Source organism: Erythrolamprus reginae, chromosome 3 (assembly GCF_031021105.1).
Source record: "Erythrolamprus reginae isolate rEryReg1 chromosome 3, rEryReg1.hap1, whole genome shotgun sequence".
NCBI lineage: Eukaryota > Metazoa > Chordata > Lepidosauria > Squamata > Dipsadidae > Erythrolamprus > Erythrolamprus reginae.
The window spans coordinates 256,211,536-256,239,064 of record NC_091952.1 but is presented as its reverse complement, the minus strand read 5'-3'; the positions used below and the strand labels follow the sequence as shown (position 1 = coordinate 256,239,064).

The following is a 27,529-nucleotide window of genomic DNA, read 5'->3' as shown; positions in this document are numbered from 1 at the left end:
CTGAGTGTGAGGATGATGAGGACGTGGAGGACCCTATGTTAGATGGGAGAGTCAGAAGAACGAGAGTCAGGCATGAATATCTCTATAGACGAGGGTCTAGGCATTGAATATCTCTATGGGACATTTGGCCACCTCTGGCAGGGTGTGTGGAAAAACAACGCTCCAAAAATGGAGAGCAGAAGCTGGAAGCTGAGAGCCTCCTCTCCTAATTCCCTGGATTTTGAAATCTGCTTTTGACGGGAGCTAGAAAAACTGTCTCTGAACTAAGTGAGTAATTTGTCAAAGCAAAGACTTGATGACTGAGAATTTATGACCCTATCCTGGCGGGCATCCCGGACTTGTTCATTTCTGAGCTTCTGGCAGGCCCATTGGGGTCATTTTTCACCCCCTTCCTCAAGCCTATGGGTGGCAAAAACCTGACCCAAAGGGCCAATCAGAAGTTCATTTCTGAGCTTCCAGTAGGCCCATTGGGTCCATTTTTCACCTTCTGCCTGTGGATGGTGAAAAGCGGACACAACGGGCCTAGCCGAAAGTTCATTTCTGAGCTTCTGGTTGGCCCGTTGGGTCTGTTTTTTACCATCCACAGGCCCCGGAGGCTTTCCTGAAGCCTGAAGTGGCTGAAAATGGCCTCTCCCACCCCACCCTTTGGAAGGCCGAAAATCAGCTGGCTAGCGCGTTGCAACTGACATAGGGCAATAATAATAATAATAATAATAATAATAATAATAATAATAATAATTTATTAGATTTGTATGCCGCTCCTCTCCGAGAACTCGGGGCAGCTCACAACTATAATAACAAAGTACAAATCCAATATTTTAAAACACAATTAAAAAAAACACCCTTTTTAATAAAATAATCACAGAACCCAACCAAACTACACATAAAAAAGTAGTTAGGGGACGTGTCAATTTCCCCCATGCCTGGCAGCAAAGGTGAGTTTTCAACAACTTATGAAAGGCAAGGAGGGTGGGGGCGGTTCTGATTTCCGGGGTGAGTTGGTTCCAGAGGGCTGGGGCCGCCACAGAGAAGGCTCTTCCGCTGGGTCCTGCCAGACGACATTGCTTAGTCGACGGGACCCGGAGAAGGCCAACTCTGTGGGACCTAATAGGCTGCTGGGATTCGTGTGGCAGAAGACAGTCCCGGAGGTAATGCCCCGAGTGCCCTCAGGTATATGGCTCCACTTGCCACCTGTGCCACCGCGCACCACAGTTTCGCCACCTCGGCTCTAAACTCTACTGAAGCCGTTACCTAGAAAGGTAACAAAATGTTCGGAAACCAACCCCCCACAAGCTTGGGGAAGGAAGCTTTCTCTCCAGCTCACTGTGCTTGGTCCTCTCTGGTGGGACTCAAGAGGCCTCTGTTCCCGTGCCCCCCATCCTCGGATACCCTACCCGGGCTGCTTCTTGGGCGAGTTGCAGGTAGACGAGGAAGTCGCTCTGGGCTCTAAGCAGAAGAACCTTCTCGAAGACGCATTCCTGCACCTGGGCGATCATCAGACGGACCAGCATGTTGAGGGAAGGGCTGCTCATGTCGAGGCTGGGGGCGTTGGAGAAGTTCTCCTTCAGGTAGTTGAAGGCGCCTGTAAAACGAGAGCCCTGAGGAGGTCTTCCACTTAGGACCATGTTTCCACCACTAAGCGGGAACGTTTTGCAACCTTTCTCGATGTGAGAACCAGAGCCACTGTGAACCAGAGCCACTGTGTAAGTTATTCGCCTGGTTGTAATTGTTTCCCTGTTGTCCGTTTGCTTACCCAAAGGTCGCAAAAGTGAACCAGAGCCACTGTGTAAGTTATTCGCCTGGTTGTAATTGTTTCCCTGTTGTCCGTTTGCTTACCCAAAGGTCGCAAAAGGGGAATTATTTATTTATTTATTTATTGGATTTGTATGCCGCCCCTCTCCGTAGACTTGGGGCGGCTAACAACAGTAATAAAAACAGCATATAAACAATCCAATATTAAAACAGTTAAAAACCCTTATTATAAAACCAAACATACATACAGACATACCATGCATGAAATTGTAAATGCCCAGGGGGAAAGAGCATCTCAATTCCCCCATCCCTGGCGGCAGAGGTGGGTTTTAAGAAGCTTACGAAAGGCAAGGAGGGTGGGGGCAATTCTAATCTCTGGGGGGAATTGGTTCCAGAGGGCCGGTGCCACCACAGAGAAGGCTCTTCTCCTGCGTCCCGCCAAGCAACATTGTTTAGTTGACGGGACCCGGAGAAGGCCCACTCTGTGGGATCTAACTGGTTGCTGGGATTCGTGCGGCAGAAGGCAGAAGTCAGAAGGAATGGCATGACTTGGGGACAACGCAACAGGCACAAGTACATGCCAGTTTCCAAGCATGTCGGTTTTGGTCACGTGACTGTAGGGAGGCGGCAACGGTTGTAAAGGTGAAAAACGGTCCTAAGTCACATTTTTTCACGGCTATGGGAAAGGGAAAGATTTGAATTCACACCCTGGGTTAAATTAAGCTGTACTGAGTCGGGGGGGGCGGGGATTTGCATTCTAGTGGGGAGCCCCCACCACAACACTGGCGTCTATAAACTTGGCCAGTTTAAAACGTGTGGACTTCAACTCCCAGAACTCTGAATTCAGCAAGGGAATTCTGGGAATTGAAGTCTACAAGTCATAAAGTCCCCACGTTTGGAGACATCAATCTTAGCCAATTGGAGATTTTATTCAGTTGTGGAAATGGTTTATTTCTTTTTTTTTCTTTAAAAAAAATAAATTTATTAATCATTAACACCAAAAAGAAGACAAGACAAATACAGAACAAAGACAAACCCCCCCCCAAAAAACCCACCCAAAAATAAAACAAACATAAATTTTCCAACCTACATGTTAGCATTGCTACTACAGCGTTCAAACTATTATTTTCTATATTCATTTACATGAGTCTTGGCCGTGTTAATTTCACACTTATATCCAGTATTTTACATTAAAGGAATAATAAAGAATAACAAGATTGCTAAAAAATAACATATTTGACTGTAATGTAAATGTTTAAAATTTTAAATATTTTTTTGGGTCAGCCCGATTATACCATCTATTCCATGACTGGTAGAATTCTGTGTTGTCTTTTTGTCGAATTTCCATTGTCATTTTGTTCATTTTCTGCAATTTCATAGATTTTATTTATTATATTTAAGGTTGATGGAATGTTACTTAATTTCCAGGTTTGCGCAAATGTGATTCTGGCCACAGTAATTATGTGTATTATTAAGTATCTGTCCTCTTTTGATATTTTTTGCTTAATAATTCAAAGCATGTAAACCAAGAAATGGTTTATTTCTAGTCCTCGACTTACAATGTTTTGTGTAGTAGCCCCCCAAAAAGAACTAAACAATATAGGTTGGCAGGACCGCAGGGGAGAGTCTTCTCTGTGGCTGCCCCGGCTCTATAAAACCAACTGCCACCTGCCCCCGATGTTCAGGGTTATTTTAGCTGGGTTTATAATTGGGGTTTTATAATTATTGTTATATTTGACTTCCTTTTATTATTGTACTACTGTATTGTTTTAAGCCGCCCTGATGGTATTGGGCGGCATAGAAGTCCAATAAATTAAATTAACATAGAAACCTAGAAGATTGACGGCAGAAAAAGACCTCCTGGTCCATCTAGTCTGCCCTTATACTATTTCCTGTATTTTATCTTAGGATGGATCGATGTTTATCCCAGGCATGTTTAGATTCAGTGACTGTGGATTCGCCAACCACGTCTGCTGGAAGTTTGTTCCAAGCATCTACTACTCTTTCAGTAAAATAATATTTTCTCACATTGCTTCTGATCTTTCCCCCAACTAATTTCAGATTGTGCCCCCTGGTTCTTGGGTTCACTTTCCTATTGAAAACACTTCTCTCCTGAATCTTATTTAACCTTTTAACATATTTAAATGTCCTCCAGACTATACAGATTGAATTCATTAAATCTTTCCTGATAAGTTTTATGCTTAAGACCGTCCACCATTTTTGTAGCCCGTCTTTCAATTCAATTCAATCTAATTTATTAGATTTGTATGCCGCCCCTCTCCGAAGACTCAGGGCGGCTCACAACAATAATAAAAACAATATTCCAGCGGAAGCAAATCTAATATTAAAAAGCACATAAAAACCCTATCATATTTAAAAAAGCAAACAACATATACATACCCAAACATAAATATTAAAAAGCCTGGGGGAAAGGTGTCTCAACACCCCCATGCCTGGCGGTATAGATGGGTCTTGAGTAATTTACAAAAGACAAGGAGTGTGGGGGCAGTTCTAATCTCCGGGGGGAGTTGATTCCAGAGGGCCGGGGCCGCCACAGAGAAGGCTCTTCCCCTGGGGCCCGCCAAACGACATTGTTTGGGACCCGGAGAAGGCCAACTCTGTGGGACCTTATCGGTTGCTGGGATTCGTGCGGTAGCAGGCGGTTCCGGAGGTATTCTGGTCCAATGCCATGTAGGGCTTTAAAGGTCATTACCAACACTTTGAATTGTGAGCAGAAACTGATCGGCAGCCAATGCAGACCACAGAGTATTGCAGAAACGTCTTTGGACCTGTTCAATTTGATCAATATTAATAATTAAATTAAATTAAATTAAAAGATTGTTGTGGCATTCCTGTAAATCACAGAACCAAAATTCAAAGCACTTGGCCAACTGGCATGTATTCTGTTCCCTTAAGCAAAACCTCGCTTAAGAACAGAAACTCTGCTCCCAATGTTCGTCATAAGTCGAGGAACTACCCGTATATATGAAGATCGAGCCGTGTCCTGCTAATCTTGGTGCGGAATATCACGTTGCATGAATCCCACCTCGACACTAGGTGCTCCTCCAACTCCCAACTGGAAGAGTTGAGAGAAAACTTCCCCAAGGTCAACCTACCCGATGCCTTTTGGAAGGCTTCAATGGCGCAGTCCACCCCCTGCAAAGTGGTGCGGTCCTGGCGTGCCCCGATCTGGGTGTGCAAGGCTCCGATATTGAAAAGCACGCTTCCTTTCTCAAAAGCCAGAGCCCGCTGGTGAGAGGGCACGCCCGTCAGCGAATCGTACCTGGGAAGAAGAGCGGAGCAGTAGCATTTATAACCTTTAGACTTATATACCGCTTCACAGTGCTTTACAGCCCTCTCTAAGCGGTTGACAGAATCAGCCTCTTGCCCCCAATAATATGGGTCCTTGAACCATCTCAGAAGGAACGATGGATGGATGGATGAATAGATGGATGGATGGAAAGCATTTAGACTTATATGTCGCTTCCTAATGCTTTTACAGCCCTCTAAAGCTATTTACAGCCTCTTGCCCCCAACAATCTGGGTCCTCATTTCACCCACCTCGGAAGGATGGATGGATGGATAGATAGATAGATGGATGGATAGAATTTAGACTTATATGTCGCTTCCTAATGCTTTTACAGCCCTCTCTCAGCTATTTATAGTCTCTTGCCCCCAACAATCTGGGTCCTCATTTCACCCACCTCGGAAGGATGGAAGGCTGAGTCAACCTGGAGCCGGTGGTGAGATTTGAGCAGTTAACTGAAGTAGCCTGCACTGACCACTGCAACACTCTGGCTCTATCCATCCATTCATTCATCATCCATCCATCCATCCATCCATCTTTCTCTCTCTCTCTTTCTTTCTTTCTCTGGAGTGCATTTTTCTGAACTTATTATTATTTATTATTATTATTTATTGGATTTGTATGCCGCCCCTCTCCGTAGACTCGGGGCAGCTAACAACAGTAATAAAAAACAGCATGTAAATCCAATACTAAAACAACTAAAAAACCCTTATTGTAAAACCAAACATACATACAAACAAACAAACATACCATGCATAAATTGTAAAGGACTAGGGGGAAAGAATATCTCAGTTCCCCCATGCCTGATGGCAGAGGTGGGTTTTAAGGAGCTTACGAAAGGCGAGGAGGGTGGGGGCTATTCTAATCTCCAGGGGGAGTTGGTTCCAGAGGGCCGGGGCTGCCACAGAGAAGGCTCTTCCCCTGGGCCCTGCCAAATGACATTGTTTTGTTGACGGGACCCGGAGAAGGCCCACTCTTTGGGACCTAACCGGTCGCTGGGATTCGTGCGGCAGAAGGCGGTCTCATAGATACCCTGGTCCAGTGCCATGAAGGGCTTTATAGGTGATGACCAACAACTTCCGGTTTGTCCGGTGGGGGATTCTTTTGCCTCTGGAGCATCCGGGGGACGAAACAGCCTTTCTCAAAGCCGAAAATCAGCTGGCCAGCACACGCATGCACGCTGGAACTGATGCGGGGCAAAGTCTTGCGTGCGCTCTGATACGGCTCTGTGTGCTACCTATGCCATAAGTTCGCCATCATGGCCCTAGGGAGTTCGGCAGCGTAGAAATATAACTAAATCTGTTTGGAAACAGTTCGCTTAAATATGTGAGTCAACGGAAACAGTTGACCAATAATATCTCTGTCTCTCTTTCTTTTTCTATCTTTCCCTTTCTTTCTTTCCTTTCCTTTCCTTTCCTTTATTATGTACAAATTCAATTTAGGCCTATGTGATAAACTATAACAAATATATAGAAACATAGAAGCATAGAAGACTGACGGCAGAAAAAGACCTCATGGTCCATCTACTCTGCCCTTATACTATTTCCTGTATTTTATCTTACAATGGATCTATGTTTATCCCAGGCATGTTTAAATTCAGGTACTGTGGATTTACCAACCACGTCTGATGGAAGTTTGTTCCAAGGATCTACTACTCTTTCAGTAAAATAATATTTTCTCATGTTGCCTTTGATCTTTCCCCCAACTAACTTCAGATTGTGTCCCCTTGTTCTTGTGTTCACTTTCCTATTAAAAACACTTCCCTCCTGAACCTTATTTAACCCTTTAAGATATTTAAATGTTTCGATCATGTCCCCCCTTTCCCTTCTGTCCTCCAGACTCTACAGATTGAGTTCATGAAGTCTTTCCTGATACGTTTTATACTTCAGACCTTCCACCATTCTTGTAGCCCGTCTTTGGACCCGTTCAATTTTGTCAATATCTTTTTGTAGGTGAGGTCTCCAGAACTGGACACAGGATTCCTAATGTGGTCTCACCGCTCTATATTTAACGGATTTAGAATCTATATAAAAAAAAGAATGGTAAACTGCTGAAATGCAAGCCTAAAAACTTCAACCAATGTGTTTGTCAACTTTGTTTATTTTAATTGTTCAATAAAATCTATCTTTTAAATTCAAAAGAAAAAAGTAAAAGAAAAGAAATATAACTAAATAACTAAAAACGTGCATACATGGATACATACATACATACGTACATACATACATACATACTGGAAAAGGCCCCACTGACCAGTGGAAGTAAAGTCCCAGGTTGTGATGGGGTGAGAAGAAACGGTTCTCGAGGAAGTAGAGCTGGCTGTAATATTCCATCAGGAGTTCAAGGCCCGCCTTGTTCCGGCTGGGTGTCCGCATGGCCTTTTCGGAGGTACAAGAATGGGAAAAAGATAAAGAGCCATGAGTAACAGAATAAAACAGTTGGAAAGGGGCCTTGGAGGTCATCAAATCCACCCCTCTACTCAAGCAGGAGACCCTATCTATTCCATTCCAGGCAATCTCTTTTTAAAACACTTCCAGTGTTGGGAGCATTCACAGCTTCCGGAGGCCAGTAGTTCCACTGGTTAACTGTTCTGTCAATAGAGATATGCAGTTAACAGAAGTGGAAGGGACCTCGGAGGTCATCTAGTCCAACCCCCTGCTCGAGCAGGAGATCCTATCCCATTTTTGACAAACTGGTTGTCCCATCTCTTCTTTCAAAGCTTCAAAGCGATGGAACAGCAGGTTGCATTCCGAAGGGAACACCTTATTTTAGCACAGGTGAGAACTCCAAATTCAATCTCCCCCTCATATAGAGAAACACCTTTCGGCTGTGGTGAGGGGGGTGTTTGCCCAGGTTCGCCTGGTGCACCAGTTGCGGCCCTATTTGGACCGGGAGTCACTGCTCACAGTCACTCATGCCCTCATCACCTCGAGGCTCGACTACTGTAACGCTCTCTACATGGGGCTACCTTTGAAAAGTGTTCGGAAACTTCAGATCGTGCAGAATGCAGCTGCGAGAGCAATCATGGGCTTCCCCAAATATGCCCATGTTACACCAACACTCCGCAGTCTGCATTGGTTGCCGATCAGTTTCCGGTCACAATTCAAAGTGTTGGTTATGACCTATAAGCCCCTAAGATAATCTTTCCCCCTAGGCTTCTACAATTTATTGCATGATATGTTTGTATGTATGATTGGTTTTATAACAAGGGTTTTTAGCTATTTTAGTATTGGATTGTTACATTCTGTTTTTATCACTATTGTTAGCCGCCCTGAGTCTACGGAGAGGGCGGCATACAAATCCAATAAATAAATAAATAAATAAATAAATAAAATAAATAAATATGACATTTACAGTCACAAACACTCTCACACACAAACACTCTCACACACGTACACACAGAGGGCTGGTAAGTATGTGAACATCTAGAAGGTGCATCATTGAGACTCAAATTCAATTGGTTGCCGATCAATTTCAATTCAAAGTGTTGGTTATGACCTATAAAGCTCTTCATGGCATCGGACCAGAATATCTCCGGGACCGCCTTCTGCTGCACGAATCCCAGCGACCGATTAGGTCCCACAGAGTTGGCCTTCTCCGGATCCCGTCGACTAAACAATGTCGTTTGGCGGGGCCCAGGGGAAGAGCCTTCTCTGTGGTGGCCCCGATCCTCTGGAACCAGCTCCCCCCTGAGATTAGAACTGCCCCCACCCTCCTGGCCTTTCGTAAGCTCCTTAAAACCCACCTCTGCCGTCAGGCATGGGGGAACTGAGATAACTTCCCCAGGTCTATACTGTTTATGTATGGTATGTTATGTGCATGTTTTCTTAAATTATGGGTTTTTAGTTTTAATTATTAGATTTGTATTGTACACTGTTTTTCTATTACTGTTGTGAGCCGCCCCGAGTCTACGGAGAGAGGCGGCATACTAATTTAATTAATAATAATAATAATAATAATAATAATAATAATAAATTCTGGAGTTCTCATTGCGATGCTATGCCTGCCATGTTGCCAACTTGCCCCCCCCACACACTACATCCACTCACAACACACAACACCCACCCCTATCCCAGATGCCTTTGCCGAAAGGTGTGCAAACATCTGGAAGGCTGCAGGTGAGACACTGCAACTGAAATTCTTGAGTTCCTCATTGCGGTGCTACAACTGCCATCTTGCAAACTGTTCTCCCCACACAACACAACACACCCACGCAGACAGAAAGACCAGATGCCTTTTGCCCTCAAAGTCTTCTTGCTCAAAAATCACACACCTGCCGCAAATCCACCAAGGTTTTCAGCTCAACCTCGTAAGAGTTTTCGTCTTCCTTGTAATGTTCTTTAATGACGGCCTGGAATCACGCACAAAATAGAAACACAGTTGTTATAATCTCCGGTGGAAAATATATTGATTGATAAAAGATATGCAGATGTGCAGATATGGAGAAATTGAACCATAGAATTGAAAGGACAAAATGAGTTGGACTGTTATAAGGTTTGCACGAAATGAGATGGGAAAAATAAGAGTAAAACAGCATGGCGGTGTGGAAAAAGACTAAGAATCGGTACAATGGAAAGATATGATATATTGTGTTGTGGTTAGCTCTGGCCCAGCTCCTGCCCCAAGCACTGTGGATGTGGGGGAGACATCCACATGCTGCAGGCCTGTTTTGCCCCCGATGGAATCTGCTGATGAAGGCTCCTCTGACCAAGAAGACATGAGTGACAGGGAGGAGGAGAGTGGGACAGACAGCTCAGAAGGAGATCAATTATCTAGCTCCTCCTTGGATTCAGAACAAGAGTTAATGATACAGCCACACATGCGGAGAGCGATGCATAGGCAGCAGCAACTGAGAGATTATTATCAAAGAAAATGAGGCCACCTGTGGTTGGGTGGGGCTGTGGTCATTAGTGAGGCTGCTATAAAGAGCAGCCTGTGGGTTTGGCCATTGTGGAGGATTATCTGATCGTTGTGTTTCCTGCCTGCTTTACTGACTTTGACCTTTTGTGTGCTGATTTTTTCCCGCTTTGAAACTAAACCAGAGCAAAGTGTGTTTCACTTTGTGAAAGAAGAAGGACTGTGAATTGCCTCACAGCTGCAAGCTAAGTATCACAGAACTGATAAGGGACTTGTACAAATTACCAGTTTGTTTGGAGACGAGTGCTCTTGGCTATACCAAAAGAGGGCTTAGGTTAAGGGAATTTTCATTATAAAGAACATTGTTTTGAATTTTCAAACGTGTGTGTGTCTGAAATTGTATCTGTGCATTTTTGGGAGGAGTCTACCAGAGAGCTTGACAGAACAATATGTGAATTGTAAAATATGAAATTTGGGTGTGGATTTTTGGGGAAAAAATGTTATAAAGATAAAAAATCAATAAAAAATTTAAAAAACATAGTGGTTATTGTTAGCTTGCTTGCCTGAAATTCCCGCTTTCGAGGTCAATGCAAAATCAAGTCCTTGACTTAAGACCAGAATGGAGTTTTCTGTTCTGCGAGAAGTTTAATTAAATCCATTTTGTGACATTTTTAATCACAATTTTTGCCACTGCAGCAAGTGAATCATGGCAGTTGTTAAATTAGTCACAGTGTTGTTAAGTGAGCTTTGCTGGTCAGGAGGTTGAAAAAGGAAGTCACGTAATGCAATATACCTTTCTATTTCCATTACAATAATATGCAATGTTGTGTTAGTAACTTATGTATAATCCCCCCAAATTCTTGGTCCATACCTATTTAATTTCGGTAGAAATCATTTTTCCACACTGCAAACTCTCTAATTTTGTCCTCCAACTAAACCAATTATCCTCTAATTAAATTTTATCACTGATATTATTCCTTCAAATGTTTAATACAAACAATATTTCTAACTTGTTAAATACTAAGCCTTAGTGCCTCCTTCCTCTCCATATACGAGTCTACGGAGAGGGGCGGCATACAAATCTAATTATTATTATTATTATTATTATTATTATTATTATTATTATTATTATTATTAATAATACATTTTTCTAAAAACTAAAAACCTCTATATAGCCTATCTATTATTGAAGACTAAAAACAAATACGAACAAACAAATTTCAGTTTTTTTTCATCTCCCTCTTGGTGGTATAGAATCCCAAATTTTTAGATGTGTTCCAAACCCAATTAACACAACTCCTATCAGTATTAAAAGTCCTAAATTTTACTCTAAATTCACATGTATATTTCACAAATTTGATATCTCATACAATGTAATTACAAAAAGAAAAAAAATTAAAGCACCTCAGCACCATTATTTTAATTTTTATCAATCTTTTAGGTCATCCTTATTGTTGTATTCCATACTTTCATAATACTTATCGAATTCATCTTATTTCCTATTAATATATTTCATTCATTTTACAAGCGTCTGAATTTTGATCACACGACCATGGGTAATTTTTTGCAACAGTCGTAACTCTGGAAAAACAGCCATAAATAACTTTTTCCAGAGCCGTCATAACTTTGAACGGTCACTAAACGGACTGTTCTAAGTCGAGGACAACCTGTAAATTGCTTTCTTCAATTCTATCTCCACCACCAAAACCAGAGAATTTCACCCCAGTTCCCCCCCCCCCAAGGGAAACTCAAGTTTTAGGAGAATAGGAATGAATGAGAAGGCCAGCAGATGTAAGGGCTGTTTGGTAGCCATCTCTTTGCATCCCTTAAAAGGCTGGAGATTGGATCACCAGATCACCTTCTGCCAGATCTCCTTACCTTCAGAGGAGCTGCCCAGTCCAGTTCTTTGGTCTCCTTCAACCCCAAGGGGATCATCGGGACGCTAATGGAGTCACTGAAAAAGAGAGAGAGGGAGAGGAAGAGGAAGAAAGAGAGAGGGAAAGAAACAGAGGGGGTGAGAAAGGAAGAGAGCAAGAGAGAGAGAGAAAAAGAGGGAAAAAGAGAGCAAGAGAGAGATAGGAGGGAGGGAAAGAAAGAAAGAGGAGAGGGAGGGGAGAGAGAGAAAGAGAGGGAGGGAGAGAAAGCAAGAGAAAAGAGAGAGGGGAGAGAGGGAGAAAAAGAGGGGAAAGAGAGCAAGAAAGAGATGAGAGCGAAAGAGAGAAAAAGGAGAGACAGAGAGACAGAAAGAGAGACAGAAAGGGGAGAGGGTGGAGAAAGAGGGAGAGAGAAAAGAGGGGGAAAAGAGGGCCAGAGAGAGAGAGGAAAGAGAGATAGGAGAGAGAGAAAGAGATAAAGAGAAGAGAGAGAGAAAGAGCAGGAGGAAGAGAAAGAGAGGGAGAAAGGAAGAGAGAGAGAAAAGAGAAAAAGAGAGCAAGAGAGAGAGAGAGAAGAGAGAGATAGGAGGGAGAGAGAGAGAAAGAAAGAGAAGAGAGAGAGAGAAAGAGAGAAAGAGAGAGAGGAAAAAAGGAAGAAAGAGAGAGAGAAAAGAGAAAAAGAGCAAGAGAGAGATAGAGAGAAGAGAGAGATAGGAGGGAGAGAAAGAGAGAAAGAGAAGAGAGAGAGAGGAAGAGCGGGAGTAAGAGAAAGAGAGAAAGAGAGAGAGGAAAAAAGGAAGAAAGAGAGAGAGAAAAGAGAAAAAGAGAGCAAGAGAGAGAGAGAAGAGAGAGATAGGAGGGAGAGAAAGAGAGAAAGAGAGGATGGAGAGACCGAGAGAGACCGAGAGAGGGGGAGAGAAAGTGAAAGGGGGAAAGAGAGCAGACGGGGGGGAGAAAACGAGGGGGGAGAGAGGGAGAGAGAAAGAGAAGAAAGCGAGAGAGAGAGGGGCAGAGTGAAAAAGTAAGGGAAAGAGAGAGAGAGGGGGAGAAGGATGAGAGCAAATTTTGGAGGGGCCACACAGGCCCAATTACAGATATTTCTCAGCATAAAACTGTTCATTTAGTGACCATTCAGAATTATAACCGCACCGAGAAAGGAATGTTTTTCACTGTTTTACGAGTGTTTGAAGCATCCCCATAATCATGTGATCCAAACTGGGATGCTCGTCAACTGGTCCATACTTATGACGGCCGCAGACGATTCGCCTAACAACCGGGTCCTTTACTTAACAGCTGCAGTGATTCTCTCAATCAACGTGGCAAGGGAAGTCATAAACCGGGGAAAAACATCTCACTTAACAACCAGCTCACTTAGCGACCTAAATTTCGGACTTCATTGTGGGCTTTTGACTTCACTTGGGATCACGTATGAATCAGTTGCCAAGTATCCGGATTTTGATCCCGTGATTGTGAGGAACGCTGTCACGCCCGTTAAGTGTGAAAACCGGGCCCAAGTCCCTTTTTTGTAACCGCCGTCGTAACTTCGAACCTTTGCTAAACGAACGTTCGTAAGCCAAGGACCTCAATTATGGCAAAATTCTCTCCCAAACGTTTAAGTCTTCGGAGAGGGGCGGCATACAAATCTAATAAATTATTATTATTATTATAATTATTATTATATTTTTATTATTATTATTATTATTATTATTATTATTATTATTATTATTATTATTATTATTATTACTATTTCTATTACTATTATTACTGTTACTGTTGTTGTTATTGTTATTGTTATTATTGTTGTTGTTATTATTATTATTATTATTATTATTATTATTATTATTATTATTATTATGTCAGTACAGCACAGCAAACGAGATCACTATGCTGGATTTCGTATTTCATCACCAGTCGGGCGCTTCCCAAGCACCTAGGACTGCGTGATGTAGCGGCGAATGATGTTTGCCGATCCCAGTAAAGCGGCCTTTTGCAATTGACCGATGGAGATTTTGTCAATTCCAATGGTTTTCAAATGTCCGCTGAGATCCTTTGGCACTGCGCCCAGCGTGCCAAGTTCCACTGGGACCACTTTCACGGGCTTATGCCAGAGTCATTGCAGCTCAATTTTTAAATCTTCGTATTTCACTAATTTCTGTAGCTGCTTCTCCTCAATTCTGCTGTCTCCTGGGATTGCGATGTCGATGATCCATACTTTCTTTTTCTCCACAATCACAATGTCTGGTGTGTTATGCTTCAGAATTCGGTCAGTCTGAAGTCGGAAGTCCCACAGTAGTTTTGCTTGCTCATTTTCGACCACTTTTTTGGGCTTATGATCCCACCAGTTCTTTGCCACTGGTAAATGGTAGTTCCGGCACAAGTTCCAGTGGATCATCTGTGCCACAGCATCATGTCTATGCTTGTAGTCAGTCTGTGTGATCTTTTTGCAGCAGCTGAGTATGTGATCGATTGTTTCATCTGTTTCTTTACAGAGTCTGCACTTTGGATCGTCTGTTGATTTTTCAATTCTGGCTTTGACAGCATTTGTTCTAATGGCCTGTTCTTGTGCCGCCAGTATTAGTCCTTCTGTCTCCTTTTTGAGTGTTGCACTTGTAAGTCATGACCAGGTCTTTTCTTTATCCACTTTGCCTTCAATCTTCTCCAAGAACTGGCCATGCAATGCTTTGTTCCGCCAACTGTCCATACGACATTGAGTTACAGTTTTTCTGTACTGGTCCTTCGTTTGCTTCACAATTATTATTATTATTACTGTATTATTATTATTATTATTATTATTATTATTATTATTACTACTACTACTACTACTACTACTACTACTACTACTACAGTGGAACCTCGACATACGAGCAGCTCTACTTACGAGCTACTCAAGATAAGAGCTGGGAGGGGAGTGACATTTTTGTTCGCCTCCCGAGCTCACATTCGGGATACGAGCGCCAAGGAGCTGTCTCCTGAAGCCGAAAGCTAACTTCCGCGTTCGGCTTCAGGAGACAGCTCCTTGGCGCTCGTATCCCGCGTGTTTTAAAAGGTTTCAGCCGGCCTGGGGGGCTCGGGGGGGGGTGCTGGCAAGCCCCCCAGGCCGGCTGCAACCTTTTAAAACACGCGCGCCGCTTTGCAGCTGTCTCCTGAAGCCGGAACGCTAACTTCCGCGTTCGGCTTCAGAAGACAGCTGCAAAGCGGCGCGCGTGATTTAAAATGTGGCAGCCGGCCTGGGGGGCTCGGGGGCTTCCCCCCGAGCCCCCCAGGCCGGCTGTGACGTTTTAAAACACGCGCGCCGCTTTGCAGCTGTCTCCTGAAGCGGGAACGCTAACTTCCGCGTTCGGCTTCAGAAGACAGCTGCAAAGCGGCGCGGGTGTTTTAAAACGTCACAGCCGGCCTGGGGGGCTCGGGGGGAAGCCCTCGAGCCCCCCAGGCTGGCTGCCACGTTTTAAAACACGCGCGCCGCTTCGCAACTGTCTCTGAACGCTAACTTCCGCGTTTGGCGGCAGCGGTTTTTTTTGTTGTTGCACGGATTAATTGACTTTACATTGTTTCCTATGGGAAACAATGTTTCGTCATACGAGCGTTCTGACTTACGAGCCTCTTTCCGGAACCAATTAGTCTCGTAAGTCGGGGTTCTACTGTACTATTATTATTATTATTAACAAGCTGGTTAAAAGTGAGTCAGATGATCTTGTTTGTTCCAGGACATGTTCTCAACCCCGTCGAAGTTCGTCACTGCGTGAGTCAAATGTGGAAAATTGGCCAGAGGATTTTGAAAGTCAGGAAGTCCGCTGGGAGGATTCCAATTCTCTTCACTCCGAAGAAAAAGGCTTATTTCCAAAGCTTATTGGGGTTTACTTCTCAGGAAGAAAACAGCAAACGTATGACCACAAACATTTCAGTCCTTAAGTGAGCTTTGCTCCACATTATACGACCTTTCCTTGCCGTCAGCGGTTAAGGGGAATCGATGCAAGGGAATAAAGTTCATAAAGTCTTCGGAGAGGGGCGGCATACAAATCCAAGTAATAATAATAATAATAATAATAATAAAAATGGCACGTGATGGCTGGACCCCAGGAAAAAATAGTTGTATTCTGTATATAAGGTGCACCAACATTTCCACCCTCTCTTAAGGGGGCAAAAGGTGCATCTTATACTCTGAAAAATACGCTACGTTGCAAAGGACAACTTACCGTATTTTTCAGACTATAAGACGCCCCGGTGTATAAGACATGCCAAGATTTCAAAGAGGTAAGAAAAAAAAAGTTTTTCTCCTTGGCGGATTCCAGGAGTACTCTGCAGGCCTTCCAAAACCTCTGCGCACCCTGTTTTTCACAAAAATGGACCCATTTTTTACCTGTTTTTGCAAAATATGGGACACATTGGTCTGAGAAATCTACAGAGGGCTCCTGGGGGCTGGTGGAAGGCAAAAATGCCTGTTTTGTGAATTTTTTGCCCGTGGTTTTTTTTTTGCAAAAATGGGAGTGTTTTTGCCTTCCCCCAGCCCCCAGGAGCCCTCTGCAGGCCTCCCAAACCCCCTTTGCAAAAAATGGGCCCATATTTTTGCAAGAAAAGGGACGTGGGGGCAAGGCTTTGGGAGGCCAAAAACGGCTATGCACAAGACAAACATTTCTACCCTCTTTTACTCTGAAAAATATGGTTAGTTGCAAAGGGCTACTTCATTTCCCAACCCCTGAAGTCCACCGACAGGCTTGACAGCTGCCAATCCCCTCACCTGTCATTCTGGTAGACCTCCATGCAACTGTTCAACTCTTCCAGTTCCTCCTTCAGGAGCTGCAAGTTGGAGTTGACGTAGCTGAGTTCCAAAGCAATCGTCTCTTTGACTTTGTGGTTACTCGTGGCCCTGAGACGAAAGGGAAGAAAAGAGGGGGGGGGGAATGAATTAAACTCCTACAATTTAGTCCGCGGTGTACAACGGTCCATTTTGCGACCGTTCAAAGTGACGATGGTACTGGGAGAAGAGGCTGACGACTGTTTTTCAGAGTTACGACCGTTCCAGTTTCACACTTACAACGGCTGCAGCGTCCCAAGCAGGTGTGGATTCCCAATTCTGCTGCTACGGGTGCGTTTGTGCGCAGCTTTGCTTCTGCTATGGGCGCAGGCATCCCAGCGAGATTTTGCTTCTGCGCATGCGCGGAAGGAAAAATTCACCAAAAATCGCTGAAATCTCACACGTGCGCGGTTGTTCTCATGAGATTTTGCTTCCTGTGCATGCACAAATGCCAAACCACACTCGGTTACCTGGAGTTGTGCACGCAATTTCATTTTTGCTACCGGTGCAGTGTCCCCTGTCATTCCCCCCAATATAGAAACATGGAAGATTGACGGCAGAAAAAGACCTCCTGGTCCATCTAGTCTGCCCTTATACTATTTCCTGTATTTTATCTTAGGATGGGTAGATGTTTATCCCAGGCATGTTTGCATTCAGTTTCTGTGGATTCACCAACCACGTCTGCTGGAAGTTTGTTCCAAGCATCTACTACTCTTTCAGTAAAATAATATTTTCTCATGTTGCTTCTGATCTTTCCCCCAACTCACCTCAGACTGTGCCCCCTTGTTCTTGGGTTCACTTTCCTATTGAAAACACTTCTCTCCTGAATCTTATTTAACCCTTTAACATATTTAAATGTCCTCCAGACTATACAGATTGAATTCATTAAATCTTTCCTGATAAGTTTTATGCTTAAGACCGTCCACCATTTTTGTAGCCCGTCTTTCAATTCAATTCAATCCAATTTATTAGATTTGTATGCCGCCCCTCTCCGAAGACTCAGGGCGGCTCACAACAATAATAAAAACAATATTCCAGCGGAAGCAAATCTAATATTAAAAAGCACATAAAACCCTATCATATTTAAAAAAGGGTGAAAATTATTATTATTATTATTAATTAGATTTGTATGCCGCCCCTCTCCGAAGACTCAGAGCAGCTCACAACATGCAATATACAGAGTACAAATCCAATATTAAAAACAGTATTTAAAACCCTTATAATAAAAAACAATCATACAACCCACATAAACCATACATAAATCATAATAGCTGAGGGGTATATTAATTTCCCTATGCCTGGTGACATACGAAAGGCAAGGAGGGTGGGGGCAGTCCTGATCTCCGGGGGGAGTTGATTCCAGAGGGCCGGGCCCGCCACAGAAAAGGCTCTTCCCCTGGGTCCTGCCAGACGGCATTGCTTAGTCGACGGGACCTGGAGAAGGTCAACTCTGTGGGACCTAATCGGTCGCTGGGATTCGTGAAGGGAGGGGTGGGTTGTGTGGGCCCAGCCAGGAATGGGATTTGGGGGTAGTAGCATATTGCTACCGATACAGTAAAGGATGGCGCACCGGTAGTGATCGCTGCACTGCACATGCAACTTTAGTTAGCTTGTGTGTCTGTCCTGGTGTGTTTTTGCTCCCGCGCATGTGGGGATGTGCGCACGAGGTTTTGGTAATTTTTTGCTTCCCGGGGTGTCCAGTAAACCTGGAAAACAGGGAAATCGGGGAATTATCAGGGAGATTATCAGGGCATTCGTAAAAAAAATATGGAATTTATCAGGGGGGGAAATCAAACTGTATTAAAATGTTTAAAAGTCAAGGAAAAATCATGTTAAAAAAAACAAAAAACAGATCGCGCTGCCTGGCAGAGTCAAGCAAAAATGAGCATAACTGGTAACAACTTGCTTCTTCAGCTACTGATATTTCTCCATGGCTTAGCCGTTTGGTATGATGTCATCTACGATCGCACCTTAACTAGATCGCGGGAAAATGTTAGGAAAATATCAGGGAATTTCAAAATGCTTTCTACCTGGACACCTTAGAAACATAGAAACATAGAAGACTGACAGCAGAAAAAGACCTCATGGTCCATCTAATCTGCCCTTATTCTATTTCCTGTATTTTATCTTAGGATGGATCTATGTTTATCCCAGGCATGTTTCAATTCAGTTACATTGGATTTACCGACCACGTCTGCTGGAAGTTTATTCCAAGCATCTACTACTCTTTCAGTAAAATAATATTTTCTCATGTTGCTTTTGATCTTTCCCCCAACTAACTTCAGATTGTGTCCCCTTGTTCTTGTGTTCACTTTCCTATTAAAAACACTTCCCTCCGAGACCTTATTTAACCCTTTAACATATTTAAATGTTTCGATCATGTCCCCCCTTTCCCTTCCGTCCTCCAGACTATACAGATTGAGTTCATGAAGTTTTTCCTGCTACGTTTTATGCTTAAGACCTTCCACCATTCTTGTAGCCCGTCTTTGGACCCGTTCAATTTTGTCAATACCTTTTTGTAGGTGAGGTCTCCAGAACTGAACACAATATTCCAAATGTGGTCTCACCAGCGCTCTATACAGAGGGGTCACAATCTCCCTCTTCCTGCTTGTTATACCTCTAGCTATGCAGCCAAGCATCCTACTCGCTTTCCCTACCGCCTGACTGCACTGTTCACCCATTTTGAGACTGTCAGAAATCACTACCCCTAAATCCTTTTCTTCTGAAGTTTTTGCTAACACAGAACTGCCAATACAACAACCTTGGCTTTCTCTCATGCACAGAAGCAAAAAAATCGGTGAAATGTCTCACACGCATGTCCCCTCACAAGACTTTGCTTCCAAAGCTGCACATGCAACGCATTGGTAGCAGCGGTAATAGGAATCCGTCCCTGTTTGGGTGTTTTCCGAGCTGCACCGAATTTTAGCTAGAGGTTCTCCCGAACCCCTGCGCACCCCCAGCAGCTCCACCCCAAACATTATTCGGGTTTGCCCTTAGGATGCTACTTTTACCCCACGCAAACCTGAACAGATTCTCGGCCCCGGTTCTCATCCTCATCTCTTTGTTGATCTGCTGGTTGATTCTGGCGCGGCGGTGTTGCAACTTGGTGCGTTGGGTCTGGGCCAAGGAGTCGCAACCCTGCCGAAAAAAAGAGAAAAAAAGAAAAGAAAAAGAACTTAAGCATAAATGATCTGAAAGCAGAAACAAGGGCTGGTTTTCAGCCAAGTGAAATTTAATATTTTTTTAACAACCTTGGAAGGGACCTTGGAGGTCTTCTAGCCCACCCAATGCTTAGGCAGGAAACCCTACACCACTTCAGGCAAATGGTTAAAACTCTTCTTTAAAAGAGTTTCCAGTGTTGAAGCATTTACAACTTCTGAAGGCACATAACATAGAAACATAGAAACATAGAAACATAGAAACATAGAAACATAGAAACATAGAAACATAGAAACATAGAAGACAGACGGCAGAAAAAGACCTCATGGTCCATCTAGTCTGCCCTTATACTATTTCCTGTATTTATCTTACAATGGATCTATGTTTATCCCAGGCATGTTTAAATTCAGTTACTGTGGATTTACCAACCATGTCTGCTGAAAGTTTGTTCCAAGGATCTACTACTCTTTCAGTAAGATATTATTTTCTCATGTTGCTTTTGATCTTTCCCCCAACTAACTTCAGTTTGTGTCCCCTTGTTCTTGTGTTCACTTTCCTATTAAACACACTTCCCTCCTGAACCCTATTTAACCCTTTAACATATTTAAATGTTTCGATCATGTCCCCCCTTTTCCTTCTGTCCTCCAGACTCTACAGATTGAGTTCATGAAGTCTTTCCTGATACGTTTTATGCTTAAGACCTTCCACCATTCTTGTAGCCCGTCTTTGGACCCGTTCAATTTTGTCAATATCTTTTTGTAGGTAAGGTTTCCAGAACTGAACACAGTATTCCAAATGTGGTCTCACCAGCGCTGTATATAAGGGGATCACAATCTCCCTCTTCCTGCTTGTTATACCTCTAGCTATACAGCCAAGCATCCTACTTGCTTTTCCTACTGCCTGACCACACTGCTCACCCATTTTGAGACTGTCAGAAATCACTACCCCTCAATCCTTCTCTTCTGAAGTTTTTGCTAACACAGAACTGCCAATACAATACTCAGATTGAGGATTCCTTTTCCCCAAGTGCATTATTTTACATTTGGAAACATTAAACTGCAGTTTCCATTGCTTTGACCATTTATCTACTAAAGCTAAATCATTTACCATATTACAGACCCCTCCAGGAATATCAACCCTATTGCACACTTTAGAGTCATCGGCAAATAGGCAAACCTTCCCTACCAAACCTTCCCCTATGTCACTCACAAACATATTAAAAAGAATAGGACCCAGAACAGACCCTTGTGGCACGCCACTTGTAACCTGTCTCTGCTCAGAATACTCGCCATTAACAATAACTGATGTCTACGCTAACTGAGGCAGAGTACCAGCAAATAGCCCGAGCCTGCAAAGATAAGTTGAATATCTGACTTAATTTTCATATTTTTCCAGCTGGATCTTCCAAGCACAAATTAAATTAAAAGCATGGGTAATATTTACCCAGCAGCTTCCAGAGTGTGCTAAGTGGTTCACACATACATTACAGGTAATATTGTGTCCCTGTTTATACAGCAGATGAAAAATGTTTTTTTTTAATTTATGTAGTGATCTTGCCAGAATGAATTTACTTTGCAAGACTGATTTTAGATGTGGGAGTAACACGCAGGGTTGTCTCAACTTTCAGGATATTTTCTGATAAATCTCCTTACGATGTGTTCTCGAGGAAGGAGGCTTAGGGCTTTAATGCTGCAAAGGGAATCATGTGTTGATCTTCCAGCTTCATTTCTAGAAAATGCACTCATAATTGTCAGAAGTGAAAACAAAAGTAAACTTCCACTACCACCACCTGCCCGACTCGGATGAGTTCTGGGTCCTGTTGCTGCCGGTTTGCTCAGGGTTGCACCATGTGTGTGCGCCCACAGCGATGAAAAATAGCTTCTGCACATGCACAGAAGCAAAAATTGCCTTCTGCGGATGGGCAGAAGCAAAATCCAAGATGGCGGCACACGCGGAGATACCAACAGAATTAGATCCGTGATGTCATCACCGAATTATTAATGGTTCTAAAGAACCAGTTAAAACCAGTACGGACCCACCTCTGCCCCCACTTCCAATAAAAATTGAATCTTTCCATCGAGATACAGTGGTTACTCCACTTAAGAACTTAATTCGTTCCGTGATCAGGTTCCTAAGTAGAAAAGTGTATATGGAGAAGCAATTTTTCCCATAGGAATCAATGTAAAAGCAAATAATGCGTGCAAACCCATTAGGAAAGAAATAAAAGCTCTGAATTTGGGTGGGAGGAGGAGGAAGAAGAAGAGGAGGAGGACAGTCGCTGCCCAGAGCGAAGGGAGAATTTCTTTTCTCTGGGAGCTGGCAGAGGTTTATTCCCTCTCCAAGCGCCCAGAGAAAGAAAAATGCTTCGTTCACTCTGGGATGACAAAGCCTCATTAAGCACCACCGAAAGGCTCCTCTGGCAGCCCAGAAAAGCCTGAGATGGCTGGGATTAAAGGAGGAATGGCAGGAAACTGGCCGGGCCTTCGTGCCGCTCTCAAATTTCCTGGGAAATTTGTTCTTAAGTTGAAAATGGTTCTTGAGAAGAGTCAAAAAAATCTCAAACACCCGGTTCTTATATAGAAAGGTTCTTAAGGAGAGGCATTCTTAAGTAGAGGTACCACTGTATTTCCATAAATAATTATATATTATATATAAACTTCAGATCATGCAGAATGCAGCTGAGAGAGCAATCATGGGCTTCCCTAAATATGCCCATGTTACACCAACATTCCGCAGTCTGCATTGGTTGCCGATCAGTTTCCGGTCACAATTCAAAGTGTTGATTATGACCTAGAAAGCCCTTCATGGCACCGGACCAGAATATCTCCAGGACCGTCTTCTGCCGCACGAATCCCAGCGTCCGGTTAGGTCCTACAGAGTTGGCCTTCTCCGGGTCCCATCGACTAAACAATGTCGTTTGGCGGGACCCAGGAGAAGAGCCTTCTCTGGGGCAGCCTCAACCCTCTGGAACCAGCTCCCCCCAGATATCAGAGTTGCCCCCACCCTCCTTGCCTTGCGCAACCTCCTTAAAGCCCACCTCTGTCGTCAGGCATGGGGGAATTGAAATTTTCCCTTCCCCCCTAGGCTTATAGAATTTATACATGTTATGCTTGTTTGTATGATTGGTTTTTTAAATTGCGGTTTTTTAGATTATTTTTAATATTAGATTTGTCTACATTGTTTTTTTTTAATTGCTGTTAGCCGCCCTGAGTCTACGGAGAGGGGCGGCATACAAATCAAATCAAATCAAATCAAATCAAATCAAATCAAATCAAATCAAATCAATCAATCAATAAATAAATAAATACATACTAATCTAATATATATTGTATAAATAATTGTGAAGAACAGTTGCAGGATTTGTGTATGTCTATTTTAATAAAAAGAAGAACTAGGGGTGACATGATAGCAGTCTTCTAGTATTTGAGGGCCTGTTGGAAGTACCTCTTTTCCAAAATACCAGAAGACAAGACAAGAAGCAATGGATGGAAACTGAACGGTGAGTTCCCAAGATGCTGACTGAAGTGCACAAAATGGACAGAGTCAGTGTCACCCTAGAATTTCTTGACCGTTTTGAGATTGAAGGTGAAGCTTTTCCCAACTATATAGTGACAGGAGATGAAACTTGGGTTGTTCACCATACTCCAGAGAGCAAACGTCAATCAATGCAGTGGCGCCAGACCCAACTGAAGGGGTCCAAAGACGGGCTACAAGAATGGTGGAAGGTCTTAAGCATAAAACGTATCAGGAAAGACTTCATGAACTCAATCTGTAGAGTCTGGAGGACAGAAGGAAAAGGGGGACATGATCGAAACATTTAAATATGTTAAAGGGTTAAATAAGGTCCAGGAGGGAAGTGTTTCTAATAGGAAAGTGAACACAAGAACAAGGGGACACAATCTGAAGTTAGTTGGGGGAAAGATCAAAAGCAACGTGAGAAAATATTATTTCACTGAAAGAGTAGTAGATCCTTGGAACAAATTCCCAGCAGACCTGGTTGGTCAATCCACAGTAACTGAATTTAAACATGCCTGGGATAAACATAGATCCATCCTAAGATAAAATACAGAAAATAGTATAAGGGCAGACTAGATGGACCATGAGGTCTTTTTCTGCCGTCAATCTTCTAGGTTTCTATGTTTCTCCTTCAGGCAAAAAATTCCAAACTCAGCAATCGGTGAAAAAAATCTTGGGCCCCCATCGCAGCAGCGTTCATGCCCTTTGCATTCAGGTCCTGTATGACAGCGCGCAGTTCGCATTTGCAGGGAAATTGAATGAGGACGCTCATCTCTAACCTCCACCCCAAGGCCTGTCGATGATCTACTGACCCCTGGCACCGCTCGTTCTCTTCCCGCTACACGATAGTCCTATCAATTTCCCCCGCGAACATTTTCCCCGAGCTACATGTCTTGTAACCTAACTTTCTGGATAACGACCAGTTAGGTCCCACAGAGTGGATCTTCTCCGGGTCCCGTCAACTAAGCAATGTCGCCTGGCGGGACCCAGGGGAAGAGCCTTCTCTGTGGCGGCCCCGGCCCTCTGGAACCAACTCCCCCCGGAGATTAGAACTGCCCCCACCCTCCTTGCCTTTCGTAAACAACTTAAAACCCACCTCTGCCGCCAGGCATGGGGGAATTGAGATCCTCTTTCCCCCTAGGCCTTTACAATTCTATGCATGGTATGTCTGTATGTATGTTTGGTTTTTATATTAATTGATTTTTAATCATCAATAGCAAATTACTATTGTACACTGTTTTATTGTCGCTGTTCGCCGCCCCGAGTCTCTGGAGAAGGGGCGGCATACAAATCCAATAAATAAATAAATAAATAAATAAATAAATAAATAAATAAATAAATAAATAAACTCTTGAAGTTGTAAGGTAGAAATTTATTTATTTTATTTATTTTATTTATTTTATTTATTTTATTTATTTTATTTATTTTATTTATTTTATTTATTTTATTTATTTTATTCATTTTATTGATTGCATTCATTTTATTGATTGCATTCATTTTATTGATTGCATTCATTTTATTGATTGCATTTATTTTATTGATTGCATTTATTTTATTGATTGCATTTATTTTATTGATTGCATTTATATGCCACTCACTCCGAAATGGAGTCTGAGTGGTTTATTTGTTTGTTTTGTCCAGAACGTATTGGTGGTATGCAAAGATATAATAATATTCATATACATGCTACTAATAAAAAAGAAACATTAGGACAGGGGACAGAAGGCACAGCTGGTGTATTTTTTGCATGCTGGTGCATTTTGAAAAAAAAAATAAAATCAAAATTTTTCCTGGAGTTAACTCATCTCGGTGGTGGATGGATGTACGTGGGAGAGAAGGCAGTGTTGTTATTGTAAGGAGAAACAATTCCTGTAAATGATGAAATGAAACTTTTTCAAGAAAGAAAGGCCCCTTTGAGAGAGAGGGTTGAGTCAGCGAGGAGGAATACCCCCGGCTGACCTTAGGATAAAGCCCTCCGTTCCACCGGGACAAAGAACAAACCCCCAGCCCTTAGCAACCCAGAGGACCAGTTGTATCAGGATTCTAGAGCCTGCCCAGCTCCCCATTTGCTATCCCAAACTGGGAAAAACAAGGAGGGGGCATTCCATTCGGCTGAAGTCCACAGCAAAGTTCAGTTAAAAGAAGAATATAGGATGGGATGGGAAGGAAAGGAAAGAAAGGAGGAAGGAAAGGAAAGGAAAGGAAGAGGGAAGAAAAGGAAAGGAAAGGAAGAAAAGGAAGGAGGAAGGAAAGGAGGGAAGGAAAGGAAAGGAAGAGGGAAGAAAAGGAAGTAAGGAAGGGAAGGAAGGAGGAAGGAAAGAAAGAAGGTGGAAGGAAGGAGGAAGGAAAGGAAAGGAAAAGAAAGGGAAAGGGAAGGAAAGGCAGAGGGAGAGAGAGAGGGAAGAAAAGGAAAGGAAAGGAAAGAAAAGAAAGGAAAGAGGGAAGTAAAGGAAAGGAAGGAAGGGAAAGAAGGAGAAAGGAAAGAAGGAAAGGAAGGAGTTAGGAAGTAAATGAAAGGAAAGAAAGGAGAGGGAGAGGGAAGGAAAGAAAAAAAGAGGGAGAGAGAGAGGGAAGCAAAGGAAAGGAAGAGGGAAGAAAAGGAAAGGAAGTAAGGAAGGGAAGGAAGGAGGAAGGAAAGAAAGAAAGAAAGAAGGAAGGTGGAAGGAAGGAGGAAGGAAAGGAAAAGAAAGGGAAAGGGAAGGAAAGGCAGAGGGAGGGGAGAGGGAAGGAAAGGAAAAGAGAGGGAGAGAGAGAGGGAAGAAAAGGAAAGGAAGAGAGAAGAAAAGGAAAGGAAGGAAAGGAAAGAAAAGAAAGAGGGAAGGAAAGGAAAGGAAGGAAGGGAAAGAAGGAGGAAGGAAAGAAGGAAAGGAAGGAGTTAGGAAGTAAATGAAAGGAAAGAAAAGGAGAGGGAGAGGGAAGGAAAGAAAAAAAGAAGGAAAGGAAGAAGGAAGAAAAGGAAAGGAAGGAAGGGAAGGAAGGAGGAAGGAAAGAAAGAAGGAAGGAGGAAGGAAAGGAAAGGAAAGGAAAAGAAAGGGAAGGAAAGGCAGAGGGAGGGGAGAGGGAAGGAAAGGAAAAGAGAGGGAGAGAGAGAGGGAAGAAAAGGAAAGGAAGAGGGAAGAAAAGGAAAGGAAGGAAAGGAAAGAAAAGAAAGAGGGAAGGAAAGGAAGGAAGGGAAAGAAGGAGGAAGGAAAGAAGGAAAGGAAGGAGTTAGGAAGTAAATGAAAGGAAAGAAAAGGAGAGGGAGAGGGAAGGAAAGAAAAAAAGAAGGAAAGGAAGAGGGAAGAAAAGGAAAGGAAGGAAGGGAAGGAAGGAGGAAGGAAAGAAAGAAGGAAGGAGGAAGGAAAGGAAAGGAAAAGAAAGGGAAGGAAAGGCAGAGGGAGGGGAGAGGGAAGGAAAGGAAAAGAGAGGGAGAGAGAGAGGGAAGGAAAGGAAGGAAAGGAAAGATAAGAAAGAGGGAAGGAAAGGAAAGGAAGGAAGGGAAAGAAGGAGGAAGGAAAGAAGGAAAGGAAAGAGTTAGGAAGTAAAGGGAAGGAAAGAAAAAAAGAAGGAAAGGAAAGGAAGAGGGAAGAAAAGGAAAGGAAGGAAGGGAAGGAAGGAGGAAGGAAAGAAAGAAGGAAAGTGGAAGGAAGGAGGAAGGAAAGGAAAGGAAAAGAAAGGTAAAGGGAAGGAAAGGCAGAGGGAGGGGAGAGGGAAGGAAAGGAAAAGAGAGGGAGAGAGAGAGGGAAGAAAAGGAAACGAAGGAGTTAGGAAGTAAATGAAAGGAAAGAAAAGGAGAGGGAGAGGGAAGGAAAGGAAGATACAATGGTGTCCAAAACTCATCGCCAGGTCTGCAAAAACTCTGGGGCCCCTTCCTTCACCCCGTTTATTTTTCTTCCCCTTTGTCCCACAAGGCGGCAGCCCCATCTCCATGCGCAGCATTTTAGAGGGGTTGAAGGTTGTCATGGCAACCGGTGGCTGGGCCCGTTATCTCTTCTGCCGAATGAAAGTCCATCTGCTTCCGGCTGGGCCTGCTTGCTTTGTGGGCTGCCCGGCCCGATATTGACAAGGGGGGGCCTGTCGGATCTCTTCCGAACAAACCAACCCAATAACAAGGGGGCACAATCTGAGGTTAGTTGGGGGAAAGATCAGAAGCAACATGAGAAAATATTATTTTACTGAGAGAGTGGTAGATCCTTGGAACAAACTTCCAGCAGACGTGGTTGGTAAATCCACAGGAACTGAATGTAAACATGCCTGGGATAAACATAGACCCATCCTAAGATAAAATACAGGAAA

General features: G+C 43.3%; 1 protein-coding gene across 3 annotated transcripts in view; it reads right to left on the bottom strand.

Annotated features, from left to right (window-relative positions):
- Positions 1-27,529, bottom strand: part of RHPN1 (rhophilin Rho GTPase binding protein 1) — a 53,685-nt gene that overhangs the window by 20,420 nt on the left and 5,736 nt on the right. For 2 of the 3 annotated variants that reach the window (XM_070748373.1, XM_070748375.1), the window contains exons 2-8: positions 19,602-19,717; positions 16,523-16,651; positions 11,792-11,867; positions 9,330-9,407; positions 7,310-7,434; positions 4,869-5,035; positions 1,395-1,582 (exon numbers count right to left, since the gene is read on the bottom strand). In XM_070748373.1, coding sequence (XP_070604474.1) covers positions 1,395-1,582; positions 4,869-5,035; positions 7,310-7,434; positions 9,330-9,407; positions 11,792-11,867; positions 16,523-16,651; positions 19,602-19,717 — 879 coding nt within the window. The remainder of the gene's footprint in view (positions 1-1,394; positions 1,583-4,868; positions 5,036-7,309; positions 7,435-9,329; positions 9,408-11,791; positions 11,868-16,522; positions 16,652-19,601; positions 19,718-27,529) is intronic. The other variant, XM_070748374.1, reaches the window with a different exon arrangement.